Source organism: Pan paniscus, chromosome 22, assembly GCF_029289425.2.
Source record: "Pan paniscus chromosome 22, NHGRI_mPanPan1-v2.0_pri, whole genome shotgun sequence".
NCBI lineage: Eukaryota > Metazoa > Chordata > Mammalia > Primates > Hominidae > Pan > Pan paniscus.
Genome location: NC_073271.2, coordinates 22,297,346 through 22,315,503, shown reverse-complemented (window position 1 = coordinate 22,315,503; position 18,158 = coordinate 22,297,346). Strand labels below are relative to the sequence as shown.

The 18,158-nt window shown below is 37.9% G+C and overlaps 1 protein-coding gene across 6 annotated transcripts in view; it reads left to right on the top strand.

Moving 5' to 3' along the window:
* APP (amyloid beta precursor protein) overlaps positions 1-18,158 on the top strand; it is a 284,471-nt gene that overhangs the window by 43,102 nt on the left and 223,211 nt on the right. For 3 of the 6 annotated variants that reach the window (XM_055105200.2, XM_055105201.2, XM_055105202.2), the window contains exons 2-3: positions 8,277-8,307; positions 15,588-15,755. In XM_055105200.2, the coding sequence (XP_054961175.2) occupies positions 15,636-15,755 (120 nt within the window). In that variant the 5' untranslated portion in view covers positions 8,277-8,307; positions 15,588-15,635. The remainder of the gene's footprint in view (positions 1-8,276; positions 8,308-15,587; positions 15,756-18,158) is intronic. The other 3 variants (XM_008969776.6, XM_008969774.6, XM_008969775.6) reach the window with 1 other exon arrangement.

Sequence of the window (18,158 nt, the reverse complement as noted above, 5' to 3'; positions counted from 1 at the left end):
AATACAGAATTGACTTTTGCCTTTTGATTCCAAAGATCATATTGGTACTTTCATGTGTGGGTCCCTTCAGCCAGTTCCTATAGTGACCCTGACCCAGCTGTAAGTCCCCTGAGGTCTCTAGAGATATAGACAGTGATGGATTAGATCCTGTTCATAGTTGCAGATACAAGACATAGAGAGGTTTCTAGCAATAATTTTTTTAGTTATATATTTTCATAGGGCTTTTGATTTATGTAACCTATTAGTATATATTTGTTATTCCAGTAGAGTTAATACATTATTCAAAGAGATTCCAGTTTTTAAGCCTTTTCTCCGTTTGTCTAAGTTGTTCATTATGAAATGATTGGCTAGAATTTGAAAGTCTTTACCTACAGAGAGATTCTGACTGGCTTGCTTGGTCTTGGAACCCTAGTTGTGAGTGCATTGTCTTGCTTCCTGGTGAACTTTGCCCAGAAATAGTTACCACCTCATTTTTTTTTAAATGAAAGCTGGATAATTAACCCTCAAGATTTCTTAATTAAAAGATTACTATTATAAATTGACCCACAAGGAGTTAATACAATAAAATTATTTTTGATCATTTTGTATGAAATAATTATGGGGCAATCTTCTGTAATCTTGAGTTGAAGGGGTTATCTTGCTTAATGTTAATAACTTTTGATACACCAACTACCTTTTAAAAATTAACGTTTTTTTTTTTTTGCTTCTGTGGAAGGGAGGCTGTATTTTGTAGGATTTACAGTTTACATAGTTATTGTTTTATATGATGTCAGTTGGATTAATTATGTTTTGAGTGGAAACTGTTTGGTTCAACCAATATTTGAATGCTAATTTTGTTCTGTGAACAAATAGAAATACAGAGATCAGTAAGACATGACTCTTTCCCCCTAAGTAAAGGCTTAGGTTGGAGTTTTCAACCTGGGAATTACTGACATTTTGAGCCAAATAATTGTTTATGTTGGGTGGGGGAGGGCCTACAGCGGAAGCTGCCTGTACATTGTAGGATGTTTAGTAACATCCCTAGCTTCTACCTACTAGATAGATGCCAGTAGACCACCCAAGTCGTGACAATCATCTTTGCCAAGAACTTTGAGCCTCTACCTAGAAACAGTTCATAGGGCTCAAAAAGCAAAGTGGCCTAGGACCCATGTAGTTAACAAGCTTACCCTGTTGGAGAACCACTGCATAGCTGAACAACATGGGTGAGACTAGTGTCAGGGTAAAGGAGCTCTTGACTGGAGATTGGCCGTACACAGAAAACAAAGTGAGTGTTATGGATATTTGGGGATTTACCTTCATTAGGGCACAGTTGGTTAGCGTTAGGTGTACACCAACATTATTCCCTCTTTAGAAACAGCCATGCACGTAACATTTTAGCACATCTGAAGAGGCACTTCTATTCTAATTACCTAAAATTCTTATTATCTAGAATTACATGCTATGAACAACAGCAGTAAAGTCAGAAGCCAGAATCTATGTGATGTTATCTGTTTTGCGATCACAGTTGTGTTCTTCTCTTAGTTTATTTGAACAAGTTTGTGAAAAAATTTTTGTGCTTATGTAAATACTCTTTGCTTAGATTTTTTGGTAGAATGTAAATCTTTCCCACACAATGCAATACCCCTCCTGCCCAAGGGCGAGATATAGATTGTACAGCTTGTTATTTCTGTGTTTTAGGGCTTATTCCTCTGTAGACATGTCAAAAAGACATCCGTGGGGGGTAAGGAATGCATTAGCAATTCAAGCTGATAATCTGCATGGTGAGAGTCCAGAAAATTTTTTCCCCAGGTCACATAGGCAGCTCTGCACAAGTCTGTTAAACATCTGCTAGTTTTGAAAATTAAAATAAGTTCCCATCACTCAAGGCAATGAAACGTAGATGAATTGCTCTGCCAGATTGACTCTTAGAACTCCTGATGTGATGTGGAGCTAGACAGAATGGGATGTTTGCTAATAAATCAGGGAAGTAGTGATTGTTTTCCTTCTTTTTCTCTCCCACCCCCGTCAGGACAAACTCACATTCTGTAGCCTGGTGCACTCTAATAATGCCTGTTGACCTTGGCCATGAAAGCACTCTAGACTCACCCCCTAAACACCGCACCGAATGTGCTCATCCTTGAAATTTACAAGCCTTAGAATCTTCCTTACCTCCACTCCTGTTTACTGCCTCCTGTTACTCCTGGTGCTTCCAGTCAGACCGTAGTCTTGGCTGTGCAGTACCTTTAGGAGCCCTCAAAAATGTTTAATTTCTTTTAAAATCAGAAGGAAAAATAAAGAACATGATAATAATCATGAATATACAATAATGAATCCAGCCTGACTTAGAGTTGTCTTTATACCAATCAACAGAGCCCTAAAATATAGCTTTTAATGTTTTTTTAAGAGAGAAAGAGGCCCACGAAAGTTGTCCTGGGGCCCCTGCATCCTCCTCATACACTGGTGGGATGCTGCTCTTGCTTGCTTTGGAATGTGGCAGCAGCTCCCAGTGACTTCACACGTTTATTACAAATTCAAGGTCATTTGGACACTAGCCTTGTGCTACCTTTCATGCTTCCTGTCCGACCCATACTCAGCCTGGGCATGTTTTCTGCTCTGATCTTTGGTCTGCCTTCCTTCTCCTTCTCCAAGTCAAACCAGTCACTCTTTCCTGAGAGCTCTTCGGTGTACCCTTGCCAGACCTCTGCATTAACACTCCAGCACCTTTGGTTAGCCAGTTTGGCCTTATTTGTGTCTCCACCATTGGATTATCTGTCCATCAAGGTCAGGAATGTTTTCGGGTTACCCCACTGTCCCCAACTTTGAATATGTTCACTGCCTGGAAAATGTTTATCTGAATATAAGGCATCAAGCCAGAACTTGCCCAAAACTTAACCTAGGACTCAAACAGCTTTGAAATCTTATCTGTGTAGAGTGGGAACGGCATGTGTTTGATAACCATCAGCATTTGCTGTTTTGCTTAGCCATCAACAATCCGTTTCTATCTCTTCCTCATAGTATTTTCAGCTGTATTTTTGTACAGCAGTCATTCACTTTAGGTGTTAGGTTACACTGAAATCTCTGACAACCAGTTCTGTGCTACTGAAGGCTTTTAGCGGCAGGATTAAAAAAAATAGTTGATTGCACATTCGAAGTCTCACTGCTCACACTGTTTATGTAATTCTTGGAGTCTAGTTAGATCATCTGATTTTTAAAATGTTGCCTGAATTACAAAGGAGTTCAGGAATGTGTTATCAAAGAATTAGGAAATTAACATTGAAATTTATTGAGCAACATAGCTAATAGGTTGTCTTGCTTTTTAAGCCTTCATGTTTTCTAGGAGGAGCCTGAGGTCCGTGGACAAGTTGAACTGTAACTGGTATTTAGGAATTGGTAAAGACATTGGTGTGGATGCTATGTTTTCTTTTCTCTGTTAGGAAATTACTCTCCTGGTGCCACAATAAAAAATTTCACAGGTATCTAAATTGGAATTTATTTTGTATTGTTCCACACCTTTGTCAATAATTACATTTTCTACCTTCTAGTTTATTACTGTTATTATTTTTCATGCCAGGTGTTTCTTAATTGTTGGCATAAGTATTTATTGAATGCTTATATATGGGAGTGAGAGAGTCAGGCCAGTGCTAACGAGTAGGGAATAACCCCTAGACAGTGAAGTAACTTTTGTCTTGTTTGCACATTAAAAAAAAAAAAAAAGATTAGGAATCCTTGCTCTATATACTAGAAATGTTTGATGTTCTCTTTTCTTCTCTTCAAACAGAGAAAACTTAGATGAATACTTATAGGCTCTACTGTCAACTAACTGCACCCTCCTAATATTGGCGTCTGCATATTTTTACCATTGTCAATATCAGATTGCCTCTGATGTTGTGTCACTGAAACTGATAGTAACATTACATCCAAGAGTAAGACTGCAGTGTGATTTTTGGCTCTTGGTCTTCTGTTCTTTCGGCAACAATTTTTTATAAATATAGTCAAGAAAATAGAAATAAGAGTCTTCACTGCTACCTTCCCTTCAGAATTATTTTCTCCTAGTATTGTGGTTCCTGTTAGCCTTTATTCCTATAGAAATGGCAATTCGAAAAATTCCTTCTGTGAATCTGAGGGCTCTACAAAGGGAAAGCTTCTTTGATAGTGCTTTGGTGTAAGTTATTTAAGCTTAAAGGACAATCTACCCAGGCTTATCAAGCAAATAGCCTGGAATTTAAACCTGGAGTATTCTTTAGTGTTCCAAGCCTGCAGGAAAAGAAATAATCTTGGCTTAAACTAAATAAGTTAACAGAATACAATTTGAACAATGAACAAGAATGCTGTTTGAAAATTATCTTGGGTTTTTTATGTCAAGTTAATATTCTCACTGAATTTCTATTATGTTTGTAAAGCAGTTTTCTCCTAGACCAAAAATCCTAGTAATAAAACCACAACAGTATGAGAGTTATAAGCACACAGTAAAGGCTGATGAGTAAATGTTATGACACTTTGAAAGGAAATAAACCAGACGATATAATGTAAATACCCTTTGTGCTTATCAAAAATAAGTGACTTCATGTTCTGTTCCTGCAATATTTCTGTAAATCTGCTAAAAATAGAAAGGTAAAGGTCTAAGATCATAAATCTCTGATGCCCTTTCCTTAAAAGTAAGGAATTCTTGTCTTGGATTCTTATATAATATACTTATTTATAATCTCACTTGTTGTGATTGCAGGTGGCCTCTTACTATCTTTACATCCATGTGAATGTGTGTGCTTTGATGTGTACATATGAGAGACAAGAACAAAAGTAAATGTCAAATATCCGAATTCCTGTTTCAGTGAGCTTTCATGGAGTAAATTCTTTTTGTCTACTTGCCTGTGATCTCTTCTAATATGACTTGCGTTAATGACCTTTAAGAAATCTTTTAATAAAATAAAAAATTTTATTAAAATATTTTAATAAAAAATTTTATTAAAATATTTTAATAAAAAAATTTTATTAAAATATTTTAATAAAAAATTTTATTAAAATCTTCTTCATACGTGTTGCTTGAATTTACTCATGGCAAGGACCAGTTAGTACCATTTTATGAAATCACAAGCTCATGGGCTTGTGATAAAACATATAAGTGCTTTAAATTTGGCATTGGTCACGGCAGGCCGACTCACTTGAAAAATGCTCTGAACTGCTCTGCCTCATGCTGGTGGGAAGTCAGATGGAAATGACTTTCTAGAGAGTTTAGCTGGCCTCCAAGCTTAGTGGGTACTCACTCTCCTTATCCCCCGATAGCTGCTCTGAGATTTTAATGCACATTGAAGACAATATGATAACTTAACCTGGAAAATTAGCATTTTGATAAGGGTCTTTAACTTCATTAGTATTTTCATACCACTTTGGTATTAGAAAGTGTAAAGATATTAAAGGGTATGGACAATGTGGAATGTATGTACCAGACTCAGCAGTGTATACTGACTCCCTCACTATAGCCCAGAACTGGAAATCCCGCTAACTACCTCTCCCCATCCTAGCCTGAATTGCCCTCTCCACCTATGTTGGTTTTACAATGGCCTGACGCCTGAAAGCTGGTAGAAACTGTATAGGAAAATAGGGTTGGGATAAATTTCTGGGCTGACAAAGGATAGAGGAATTTGCTTCTTTTTCCCCTTGTCCAAGTATATCAGCAACTCTAAGATGCAGATGTATCAGTATGGCTCTACTGGGCATGTTCTAGTTAAATGGTAGACCCACTACCTCTTCTGGAATCTTGTTTTCCATTATATTCCCACCTGCAGCTTTTCAAAGACTTATTCTCTTCTTTAATGGTCTCTTGGTGCTCTATTTTGCCCATGCTCTACGTTCCGAGTGGGTCAACATTGCAGTGGGTCAATGAGAAGAAATAGAGGGGAAAAATAAAAGAACCAGAAAGAAACCTGTTAAGTTTGCACTTACTTGTGCATTAAGCATATTCGCGTAAGCCTTAAACTCTAGAAAACTCACTGTAGTGCTGTAAAGTACCACTGATAAAGTAAAAGTTCATTTTTATGCTGTGTCGTTATTTAGTGATTAATATGATATTGCATAAAAGATGAGGATCTGTAAGGCCAGGCGCGGTGGCTCACGAGGTCAGGAGTTTGAGATCAGCCTGACCAACATGATGAAACCCCATCTCTACTAAAAATACAAAAATTAGCCGGGTGTGGTGACGCGCGCCTGTAATCCCAGCTACTCAGGAGGCTGAGGCAGGAGAATCGCTTGAACCAGGGAGGTGGAGGTTGCAGTGAGCTGAGATCACGCTACTGCACTCCAGCCTGGGCGACAGAGTGAGACTCCGTCTCCAAAAAAAAAAAAAAAAAAGATGAGGATCTGTGTATAACTGCCAGGTGTTGTGTGAGGTACCATGAATAACCTAGCAATATCCTAACTGTGCAGGTATGAGGAGTGACCCCCAGGAATATAATTGCAATTAAACTTGCAAATTATGTGGGGATACTCTATTTCAGGGCAATAAAATAAATTATATCTAGAGCTCATAACTCTTACACATACTTGGCTAGGTCTATGCAGCAAAACCCAGGTGATAACTGAGGCTTTAACTTCGGGATTTGTTTGGTGCTGACTCTGCCACATGGTGAAATTTGGTATGATCTCAGTGCGAGTGTCACATGATCAGTCTGCTTGACCCAACATGCCAGAATTCCATTTCTCAGCCCACTCTCTTCTCTGCGTACATACCTACCTCCCGGAGAGGGCTGGGCGGGAGCTACGTGTGGCAAGAGCCCTCACTGCTTTTGTTACACAGATTTCAACACGTATGGCTTGATGGAGTGTGATTGCAGTAGCATGAATGTTTGGTGATGAAATTTGCATGTCCTTTGCTGGGAGAAGTATAATTATAAGATTTTTGTATTCACATAGCCACATGTGAGGTATGAGCAGGAACGGGGTCTATTTAATAGCATTAGATTGCTTTCAGATTTGAAATATTTCCTTTTAGAAATATATTAAGTGTAAACAAAATATGTTTAATTTTTTTTAAAAACTATGCCTTTGTACAAATTGTTTATCATTTACAGAGGTCTAAAAAATGTAGGAGAAAAGAAGCTCACAAAATCAATCAGATCTAAAGATTGCAAAGATTGATTACCATCTCCTTAAAAGCTTCAGTACATGTGTTTACAGTATCATTCTATTTGCCTCTGCTCAGATTCTTTCCAATTCTAGGACAACCCAAAGTGTATAGATCATAAGCCATAACTGATCCTACCTTACATAATACATTAAATATAAAATATTTATGGCCAGGCTTGGTGACCAGTTCTGTAATCCCAGCACTTTAGGAGACCAAGGCAGGAGGAACACTTGAGGCCAGGAAGTTGAGACCAGCCCAGGCAACATACTGAGACCTTGTCTCTACAGAAAAATTAGCCAGGTATGGTGGTATGGGCCTGTACTCCCAGCTGCCTAAAAAAAGGCAACTTGAGAAAGTTTCTACCTTCTGAAACAATCTATGCCTTGATTCTATCACTTAGTATTTTAGTTATTCCTATCAAACACATGACTGTGTTAATTTCTCTTGCCACAAAAATGCTGCAAAGCCACAAACTCACTCCAAAATTTAGTGGCTTAGAACAATAACCATATATTATAGCCCACAAGCTCAAGGGTCAGCTGATCTCGGCTTAGCTTGGCTACATTTGATATAAAACAGTAGAAATTTAGAAATTGAATATATGTAGAATATCTCTTGTACCAAAAATGAAGAGGAATAATAGATTTTGATTTTTCTTTGTTGTATTCTGTGCTGGGTGCTAATCTGTCCTAGCTGTCAGAACAAGTAGAAGCCATACTGGAAAATCATTTATTTGTTACTATCAAATTTATTTCAGTGAATGCCATTCAAACCACTCTCTCTGAGGAGCCCAGTTACCAAGTCCTCCACCTTGTTAGCAACATGGACTTAAATGCACTAATTCTAGAATGAGATCTTAGCAAAGTACCAGCATTTGAGATTTGTGCAAATTGAGCTCTTAAACGGTGTGTATGTGTGTGTGTGTGTGTTCATTCTAGCACTACCACTACATACCATACAAGTAGCTGTATAGCAGGTATATATGCATGTGTATATGTACATAGGTAGGTATATGTCAACTGTTGAAAAACTAGAAAATACACATTAAATAAAGTAAGGGTTGATAAACATTAATAGTTGGAACATTGGGAGATTTGGACTCCTACTTTGCAGATTCAGTTGGCTGCATTAGATTTAAGGAAAGAACTAACTTTGGAAATTTGTGTTTGCATTTCAGGAGAGATTTCTTAAAGAGGAAACTACCAGAGGTTAGTAGATATTAACATCTAGTGATTTAAATTTGAGAAATGCAAATTAGACATTTAAGCTGTGGGTTTGCTTCCCGTTTTACTTGCTCTAAAAGTAATTTTTTTAAAAGCCAGTAACAAAGACATGCAAAATAGTACTGCCATGGGGGAAAAATTACTTGAAAATAATATTCAAGATTGAAGAATTAAAAAAGCTTGACATCTAGTACCAGGAATGCCAGCTGGCTTGTTCTGTCAAAAAGCAAGCATGTGCTTTGGAATAACACTCTTGAGTAGACTCTAGGCGGGTTTTGAGCCCTTCTGATTATCTAAATAGATGTGGAAGTGACTTATCTTGGTTTTTCTGAGTCAAATGAGATAATGAGCAAAGGCATTAGTAGATCTTTGATTTTTGCCTCTAACCCTTTTTCTATCTGCATGTTCACAAGGTCAAGGCTGATGAGATATGGCAATATTGAGAGAGTCAGAATAGGATAAAGATCTCAAATACTATATTTTTTTTTTCATTTTTTTTTCCCTTTGGTGACTGTATGAGACATGTCAGTAAAACTTTAAAGACAGGCCAGGCGTTGTGGCTCATGCGTATAATCCCAGCACTTTGGGAGGCCGAGGCGGGCAGATCACTTGAGGTCAGGAGTGGCAACATGGCAAAAACCCGTCTCTACTAAAAAATACAAAAATTAGCCAGGCGTAGTGGTGCACGCCTGTAGTCCCAGCTACTCGGGAGGTTAAAGCACAAGAATCGCTTGAACCCAGGAGGCAGAGGTTGCAGTGAGCCGAGATCACCCCGCTGCACTCCAGCCTGGGCGACTGAGCAAGACTCTGTCTCAGAAAACGAAACAAAACAAAAGACACACAGAAAAACTGTAAAGACAGAATGAAAGAGATGAACTTTTTACATCTCGCTCATTTCATCACATACTATATAGTACGTGTATGGTTTCATATATGTTAGTGTGTGTGTATGTATATATATGAAGTTAAAAGAAAACATTCACCTTTTAGGACTAAATGGACATTGACTAGATTGTAAACTGTTTTTGAGGCTAAGAGTTTGTTTGCCATGCATAAGGCTCTATTTTTTGTAATTCCACTTTTATATTCATTTATATCAGTCCTAGCAGTAGATGCCACTCTTACTGGGTCCTGCCTAAATGCATGCTTCAAATGTTGGTTATTAATTTCACGAGTAGTGAATAACAAAGACTCCTATTGAGGGACCTCTTGATTTCCTACTGGGCACCAGCAGCAAGCATGACTTACTGGCCTTCTTATGAGTGGGTAGGAGTTTTGGGTCAACTTGAGAACATCTCTCCTTTGAGTAGTAAAAAAGCTTGGTATTAGGTTGGCACAAAAGTAATTGCGATTTTTGCACCAATCTAATATCAACAGAGGCTGGGAAAAACATCAAGGGAGGATAGCTTGTAATTAGAAGCCAGATCAACAGTGACCCAAAAAGAATTTCAGGTTTCCAGGAGTGAAATATGTAGATTACTCCTCTGAAAGGAATTGTTTTTCTCCTATTCGCTTTTATGGCAAATCATTTTTTAAGCCGAAACTCAAGCTCTGAAATAATTGTGTAGCAAATAGTGGCTGTGAATAGATGTGGCAACTCTCCACAAGGGTAAATAGAAACCACTTGCAGTTTCAGTCATCACATTTTATTTTTCTTTTTTAATAGCTTCTCTATTTTTGCTCACCACAAATACATGCACACACACACACAAGGGCAAAGCCTTGGAAAATTGCAATTTTCCATTTTAATTTGAGAGACAGCCCGGTCACATTAACAGAACCCTTGGCGGAATAGGTTGAATTCCCTTCTCTGTCCCTGTAACCCCATGGCCTTGGACATATCCTTACCTGGTGCCCTTTCCTCCCTCTTATGGTCCACTTATGTGATTCTGATTTTAATTTCAGTTCTCTGTTAGTGATGAAATGAGCAACTGCAGATGTTCCGCTTACACTGGAAATACTTTTTTGGCATTTAAAAGAAAACCCTACAGATGAATTATTCCCCTGAAAGGGGTTCACTCAGATTTTCTAGATGATGATTCTAGAAAATAGTTCTTTACATTTGACCATGGAGAATTTAAATGTTTTAATATGAAAATGTAAAGCACTCTTGTGGGGTATAGTTGAATTATGCCCAGGTTAAGGGAATCCAGTATTTATGTCAGGAAACCATGGATGTGATAGAAATAGTATCGCTACAAAGCTGGGCACAGTGGCTCATGCCTGTAATCCCAACATTTTGGGAGGCCGAGGCAGGAGGATCACTTGAGGCCAGGAGTTCGAGACCAGCCTGTCCAACATGGCGAAACCCTGTCTCTACTAAAAATACAAAAATTATCTGGGCGTGGTGGCACAGGCCTGTAATCCCAGCTACTCGGGAGGCTGAGGCAGGAGAATAGCTTGAACCTAGGAGGCGGAGAGGTTGCAGTGAGCCGAGATCATGCCACTGCACTCTAGTCTCGGTGATGGAGTGTGACAGTGTATCCAAAAAAAAAATACTGAGATTATGCAAGAATCTGACTCGAAGAAGTTTGAACTGATTAAAAAGTACCAAATACTTCATTATATGAGGCCAGCTATTTAGACTAGTCAGCGGGTGGTTCAAATGCAGAAAACAGATGGCTTTCATTAGCCAGAAACCTTAAAATTACATAAATCCACGGATGCAACTAAGCTATGGATCTGTGCCCTCTCCTTGCCAAACAGGACCTTTCAGCTAGCAAAACAGAGAGCTCCTTGTTCACTTTTCCCTCCTAGTTGGGACCCTGTTGGGGAGGAATGCTGCCAAGCCTGCTCTATAAGGAATTTTGATCTCCTAGATGATAACAGAGAGAAACTTTTTGGAGAAAGGGAACACCCTGTTTGAAAGGACAACAAGAGAACTTGTTCAAGAAGGTGGCTTTGCATTTAATTGAAAATTGTAGCAACTGTAGGCGTAGAGTTTCCAGATTCACGTCTGCAGACTGGTCCAGATTAGGTATATATGTTTGTATTTGTTTATGTTATCCCCTTAAGCCTCTTTTAAAGCCGTTTCTAAAAATTGCTTTGGAAAGTCCATTTCACTTCAGTATTCTTTATATTGTGGCTCAAAAATATTTTTTTTCTGGTAACAAAAATATTTTCTTTCTGTTTTTAAGACTTGTAGCATTTTTAAGTTTGATATGTACGTCTCTGTAGTTCAGAGCACTCGGTAAACAGCCTCTTGCTTTTGAGGCAATTTGTGAATGCTTCATTGTTTTTAGCTGGTTATTTTGTTCATTGTCAGGAACACTGTTTTCCCATGGGAAAGCATCTCCAGTTTTATGATGTCAGTGGCAAGTCATTCAGTTTACAAGAATTACCTTCATATTCAGTCTTAGAAATGCATAGACCACGAATGAGAAATTCATAGACCACGAAAGGCCAGTTATATCACAGTTCTCATCTTTTAAATGTTGTCTTAGATTTTTGCAAAGTAATCTTAACTCACCTTAGAATAGTGTTAAGACATAAATAGAACTAAAATGTAGTAGTTAAGTGGTTATATTTCCCATCTACTAAGGTATTTATATTTCTTTTCTTTTAGAAAATAAAAATGTTTAAAAAATCAGGAATAATTATCTTTAGGATGACTTTGTAAGACTGTGCTTTTTTACTGGCAGCAAATACCTGCCAGCTTTCAGGTATTTGGCAGGTAAATTGAATCTTAAAAGATTTCAATTTTAAGAGTGTCCATATTAACAGATCCTGAATAGGACCCTGTGTATCATTTATTAAGTCATTTCTTGGAGGCTTCACTCAGGAAAAGGGAGTTAACCCTTGGATGGCAATGTTTAATGTGGCCACATTTCCTTCTGGCTGAATGCCAGGGAGTGGCTGCGCTTAGCAACCAGGCTTTGTTTCATAAATGGGTTATTTGATGCAGGTGAGGATGCCGTGAGTTGTGTGTCTTGTTTTAATTAAGGGAGACAGGCATATGTAGTGAAAGCATGGAATTGTTTGCAGATGGGCTTCAGTAAGAATAGGAAGGTTTCTGGTTCAATTTGTATCTCCAAGCTAATTGCTCTGATTTCCATATACACACCTGGTTTTGGTTCGGGGGGAAAAAATTTTACTTGAGAAACATGGCTTTTGTGAGTTGATATTTATTTGTGAAGGGCCTCTTGTAATGTCAAATGTAAGAAGATCTATACACACAACCAATTTTACAATTTCTAATTCAACAGCTTACCCTAATTATTGAGGATTCGCAGTTTAAATTATTAAACGATCTCCACTTGAAGAAAATAGAGCATGTTAATCATCACGTTTCTCCAAACATTTATTTTTAAAGTTAATATTAAATCTCATCTGGTGGAAAACCTGACAGGAACTGAAGCATATATTTTCTAGTCTAAACTCTCATTGTTAAAATGAAGACAACATGAGACAGTTATAGGGCCGTAATCAAGTTATTTGAAAAAAATGTTTTAAAAATTACCACTTTTTGGTAGTCAACATACACACATATGCCAACAGATGGCATTAAAAAATGGCAAGAACATGAGACAATTATAGGGTCATAATAAATTTATTTAAAAAAATGTTTAAAAAATTACCACTTTTTGATAGTCAGCATACACACATATGCCAACAGATGACATTCAAATAGCTGTAAAGTCAAGAAGCAGGGAGGATGACAAAGTGAAAAATAGAAGAAATCAAAGGAAGTTAAGTCAAAAGCGGAAAAAAAAAATGAAGAAGCATTTACTTGGTTTGTCAGGTAGGGTGATCCAGTGTATTTTGCCAAAAACTTTCCTGGTTTTAGCACCAAATGTCTCAGAACATGGCAGCTGATGACCTCCCTCACAGTGAGTGATCCCAGAGAGCAATGAAGAACGGTGATGCCCTTCATGACCTTGTTTTGGATGTTACACATCATCATGCCCTTCAGTGACCTTTCTGGTAGCAAAGAGTTTGTTTTTAAAAGAGTTGCAGCATCTTTAAGTCTAATATATACATGCTCGGAAGTTACACCATCATCACTTCTGCTGTACTCCATTTGTTGCACAGACAGACCCTGATACATTGTGGAGTTTCCCAGGGTCCATGAATAGCAGGAGGCAGGGACTATTGGGGGCCTTCTTGGAGGCTGGCTGCCCTGGGGAGAGAAATTGTCAATTTCCTCTCCTTGCGGGGAGGAAATGGAATCAAGTGCATTTGTATTGACAAGAAGGTAGAACGCTTTCCTTAGACATTGTAATGAACAGATTGTGGATAAACAAAAGTACAGAGAGAGTTTGAGGCAGAGGAGGAGACTGATTCAACAGAATATTTACCAGCTATGGTAAAGGCTCATTAGTGTCTCCGTACAGTTACCAACATGCTGCCAAGACTGGAAATCTTTGGGACAGGAATGAATTCGGAAGGTGAACAGAATAAAGTACTGTGGGAACAATGGCGATTCCACTAGTGGATTGTACATTCCTTACGGGCAGGGCCCTCCATAGCATCTGATGTAGGGCCTTATCCACAGGTATCTGATTATTATTTGACTTTCTTTAATGTTTTTGCAGTGTTATTATCTATACTACTTATTTCAGTAAGATTGACAACATTTGCATTTCGATTTCTAAGATCAAGACAATGAATTTCCTCTTAATCCCTCAGGAAAGCTGTGAAATTTAAATTTATAGAGCATTCTACTTAGCCTGCTGCTTTGCATCTGTCAGAGAATGAGACCCCCCAGTTTCATGGAAGTCACAGGAAGTGGCAAGGGGCTCAGATGGAGTTGAGGGGTTCTAGCTATTTCTGCAGATGATCTGGATATTTTGGCATCGGCTGCTTTGACTTAACCATCTGGCAATGTAAAGGCAGAATTTCGTTAAATATTGGAAAAGTTACTTGAAAACATGGCTCTAGAGATTTTGCCAGCAGCTTTTGCACTCATGACTTGGTTCAATCTAAGACCTGTTTTGTTTTTTTGTTGTAAGGACCTAAGTCCTCTGTTGGGTTTTGATGAAGTATGTGTAAAAATGACTAAAATGGCCAGAGGTATCCTATTTTACATTTATGTGGGAAGAAATGTTTGGAAACTGTTTCATTTCTTTAACTGAAAATTTCTCAGTGCAATTTTAGTTGGTGTTTTTCCTCCTGTGGACAGTTTTTAGGAATGATACAAGTTATCGTGGAATCACCCAGTTCTTGAGTGTGTGAACGAATGGCTTCTGCTGGAAGTTAATTCTTCTTGGCATGGGTGTCTCACATTTCCCCAGCAGCTGGATTTGACAAGGGAGGGCCTATCATGATTAATATGCCTTGTAATTGATTGGTTTAATAACACCTTTACTCCTGTGGATATATTTTTCATTTCTTGCTGAATTTTTTTTTCTTTTTGAGATACCAGAACCTGTTAAGTGACATAGTATAGATATTTCAGGACTTCCATTTTCTCTTTTAAAAATATTTTTGTAAAGGTAATGCCTGTACACAGAAGAGTTTGAAAATACAGAAGGCACCCTTTTTCATGAAGTTATTTTGTGAAGTGGTCTATTGCCTGCAATGGTAATAGCTAGGACCCCTTACTTACTACCCAGCAGGCACTATGTAGAGCTCCAAATGAGAAAATGTTGGCTCCTTGCAGATGGTTGGGAGAGGAGACACCAGCACTCTTAACAGACTTTTTAAGAGTTGAGAGTGATAACCAGGGAATATTCTGGGGGAAACCAGGAGGGATCGCCAACATACTCAGTTATATTTGTGGATGGTGAATTCTACAGTGAATTTTTCTGTTCAAAATCATAATACAGTCACTTGCTAACTACCAACGCCATGCTTGCTCTCAGTGCTGAGAGGTGGCACAAATATTATTTTCAGACTTGGTCATCAGGCAGGGCCTGGCAGGCATCATGCTCTGTGTGAGTCAGTGGAGTTTATTATAAGAATGCGGTAGCCTCCACAGTGATTATATTTATTATAGGAAAACATGTTATTTTGTTGTCAGAACCTTTCAGCAGGTACCACAAAATCTCATATGGGAAAATGTATAAATTTTTCATGAATAAATTCCTTTCGGTATTGGTAATTTCCTTCTCTGTTTTAGTATAAAAGAAAGCATTGCCTTATAGGTGGCTAAGAACATCTGTAGCATACGTAACACTTAATCTAAAGGAGTGTTGAAGACCGGGCTGATTCCTAATTGAGAATGAGCAAGAATAGAACTCTTTTTGATAGTTATCCCTGTTCTTCCTCCAAGCCTCTGCCTTGGAGCTATGGATACTATAACTAACTGAAGCTTCTTCTTTCAGGTACCCACTGATGGTAATGCTGGCCTGCTGGCTGAACCCCAGATTGCCATGTTCTGTGGCAGACTGAACATGCACATGAATGTCCAGAATGGGAAGTGGGATTCAGATCCATCAGGGACCAAAACCTGCATTGATACCAAGGAAGGCATCCTGCAGTATTGCCAAGAAGTAAGTCCTGTCCGGTGGCTAGCAATTCACATTGGATCACATGCATTTGTTTTCAAAAAATTTAACTTCTTATATTTTGCTTCAGTGTTTTAACCCTACAGTAAAAATCTTGGTTCCTAATGATTCACCATACCATTAATATATTTATTTGCATTACCCTATGATATACATATAAATGTTTTTAAAATTATGATGTCGTATTATGACCATCACTAAACAGTAGTTTAAGATGTCACAGCACTTTTTTTTTTCCTCACTCTGTCACCCAGGTTGGAGTGCAGTGGCAAGAGTATGGCTTACTGTAGCCTTGACCTACTGGGTTCAAGCAATCCTCCCACCTCAGCCTCCCAAGTAGCTGGACTATAGGCACATGCCACCAGGCCTGACTGATTTTTTTTAATTTTTAGTAGAGATGGGGTCTCCTTGTGTTGGCCAGGCTGTCGGAAACTCCTGGGCTCAAGCGATCCTCTGGCTGGACCTCCCAAAGTGCTGAGATTACGGGTATGAGCCACCATGCTCAGCCCTCCACACTCCTTTCATCTTCAGTATATATCTCACCACGGCTCTACAGTCAAGGTCTTTTGGTTAAAAGTGCTAGAATTAATTTTTTTCTGTTACCAGCTTGATATGTATTCTGGTTCATTTATATCTGTTTATATTCTATTATAGTTTAGTTTTTTCCTCCCTTATTAATTTTACTTTTTGACTATCATGTTAGTTCTATGAAATATACTCGGAAAGCTCACTTTTCACTCATTCTCTATTGATAAACATTTTCATTGTTCCTGATTTATTTTTTTGGCAAAAGAAAATACATATTTTTCCGTCTTGTACAAAAAAGGTACAAAGTTCACTGTTCTGCACTTTGCTTTTTTTTTTTTTTTTTTTTTTAACTTAACTTTGTATCCTGGAAATCATCCTTTGTCATTTCGTGGAGATCTTCATTTTTGTTTAATTCTTTGTAGTCTTTTTGCTGTTACTATACAGGGTGCTCCTTTCTTATTCAATTTAAAATAGCTGGAGTTCCAGGCATTTTATCTCACACTTCTTAGATAGTTATCTCTACATGTGACTGCATCTTAAGAACATTGGAAGTAATCAGTCTTATGCTTGTTGGCAAAGCAGAATTCTTGACACTCATTATAAACAGCAGATAGCCTGGCAACATTTTCTTTTGTTGTAATCCTTTTTGTACTAGAAATTTTTCTTTAGCCTACTTGGATAATGAATGTTTGTTGTTTAATTAATATTACTATTCTATTGAGATCCTTTTATTTTAAATTGTAAATACTAAAATTATTATTATTAAAAGGTTTAATTTGTTTTGATAGCACTCTGTTTAAGAAAGGACAAGCTCTAATTACTAATTGGTGTTTTGAGAAGCAAAAAGCATCTACATTATCACAATATATTACATATTAAGTAATTTTTATCTTGAAAGGAGTATGAACCGTGATGTGAAATGATGAATAGTGGAAATCACTAATACTTAAGTTCATTATATGTATTTTTTGTTTTGTTTTGTTTTGTTTGAGATGACATCTTGCTCTGTCGCCCAGGATGGAGTGCAGTGGTGCAATCTCAGCTTACTGCAACCTCCACCTCCCTGGTATAAATGATTCTCCTGCCTCAGCCTCCTGAGTAGATGGGACTATAGGCACCCGCCACCACGCCCAGCTAAATTTTTTTGTATTTTTAGTAGAGACAGGGTTTCACCATATTGGCCAGGCTGGTCTTGAACTACTGACATTGTGATCCACCCATCTCGGCCTCCCAAAGTGCTGGGATTATAGCCGTGAGCTACCGCGTATGGTCCATTATATGTATTTTTTACAAGAACGTTCTGTGTGCTGATTTACTAAGTATGGATTGATAATAAATCAGCTTTTGCCTGGGTGTGACTTTTATAAAGTGTCAATGTTAGAAATAATATTCACATTCTGCTGAAGAGTTCTTGTAGTACAATTGTGTAGATAAGTTATAAATTTTATAAATCAGAACTCTGTGCATACTTATATGTTTTTGATACCATTTTTTTGATATATGCATACAGACTATGTATTCTGAGTGTCAAATAAACTTTTTTTAAAGGCTAGAATTAAAATTTAGTTTATGACGTTGACCAAATTGTCCTTTTCTGGTGAATCGACTATTTTGGTACATGTGTCATAGTTTGCATCTAAGTTTTTCTTCCCTTAGTTTCACGTATGAATAACCAGATGTTTTCACATTTGTATGGTGGCCATACAAAAATTACTCTTCTTGACCCCAGGAACACCCCTCTTTTCCCGTTTCACTTAGAGATCCTACTAATGCCTGGGTAGCTTTACTTTCTGTCTTAGCCTGTTGTTTGTCCCAGGGTGTATTAGTCTGTTCTCACATTGCTGTAATAAACTACCTGAG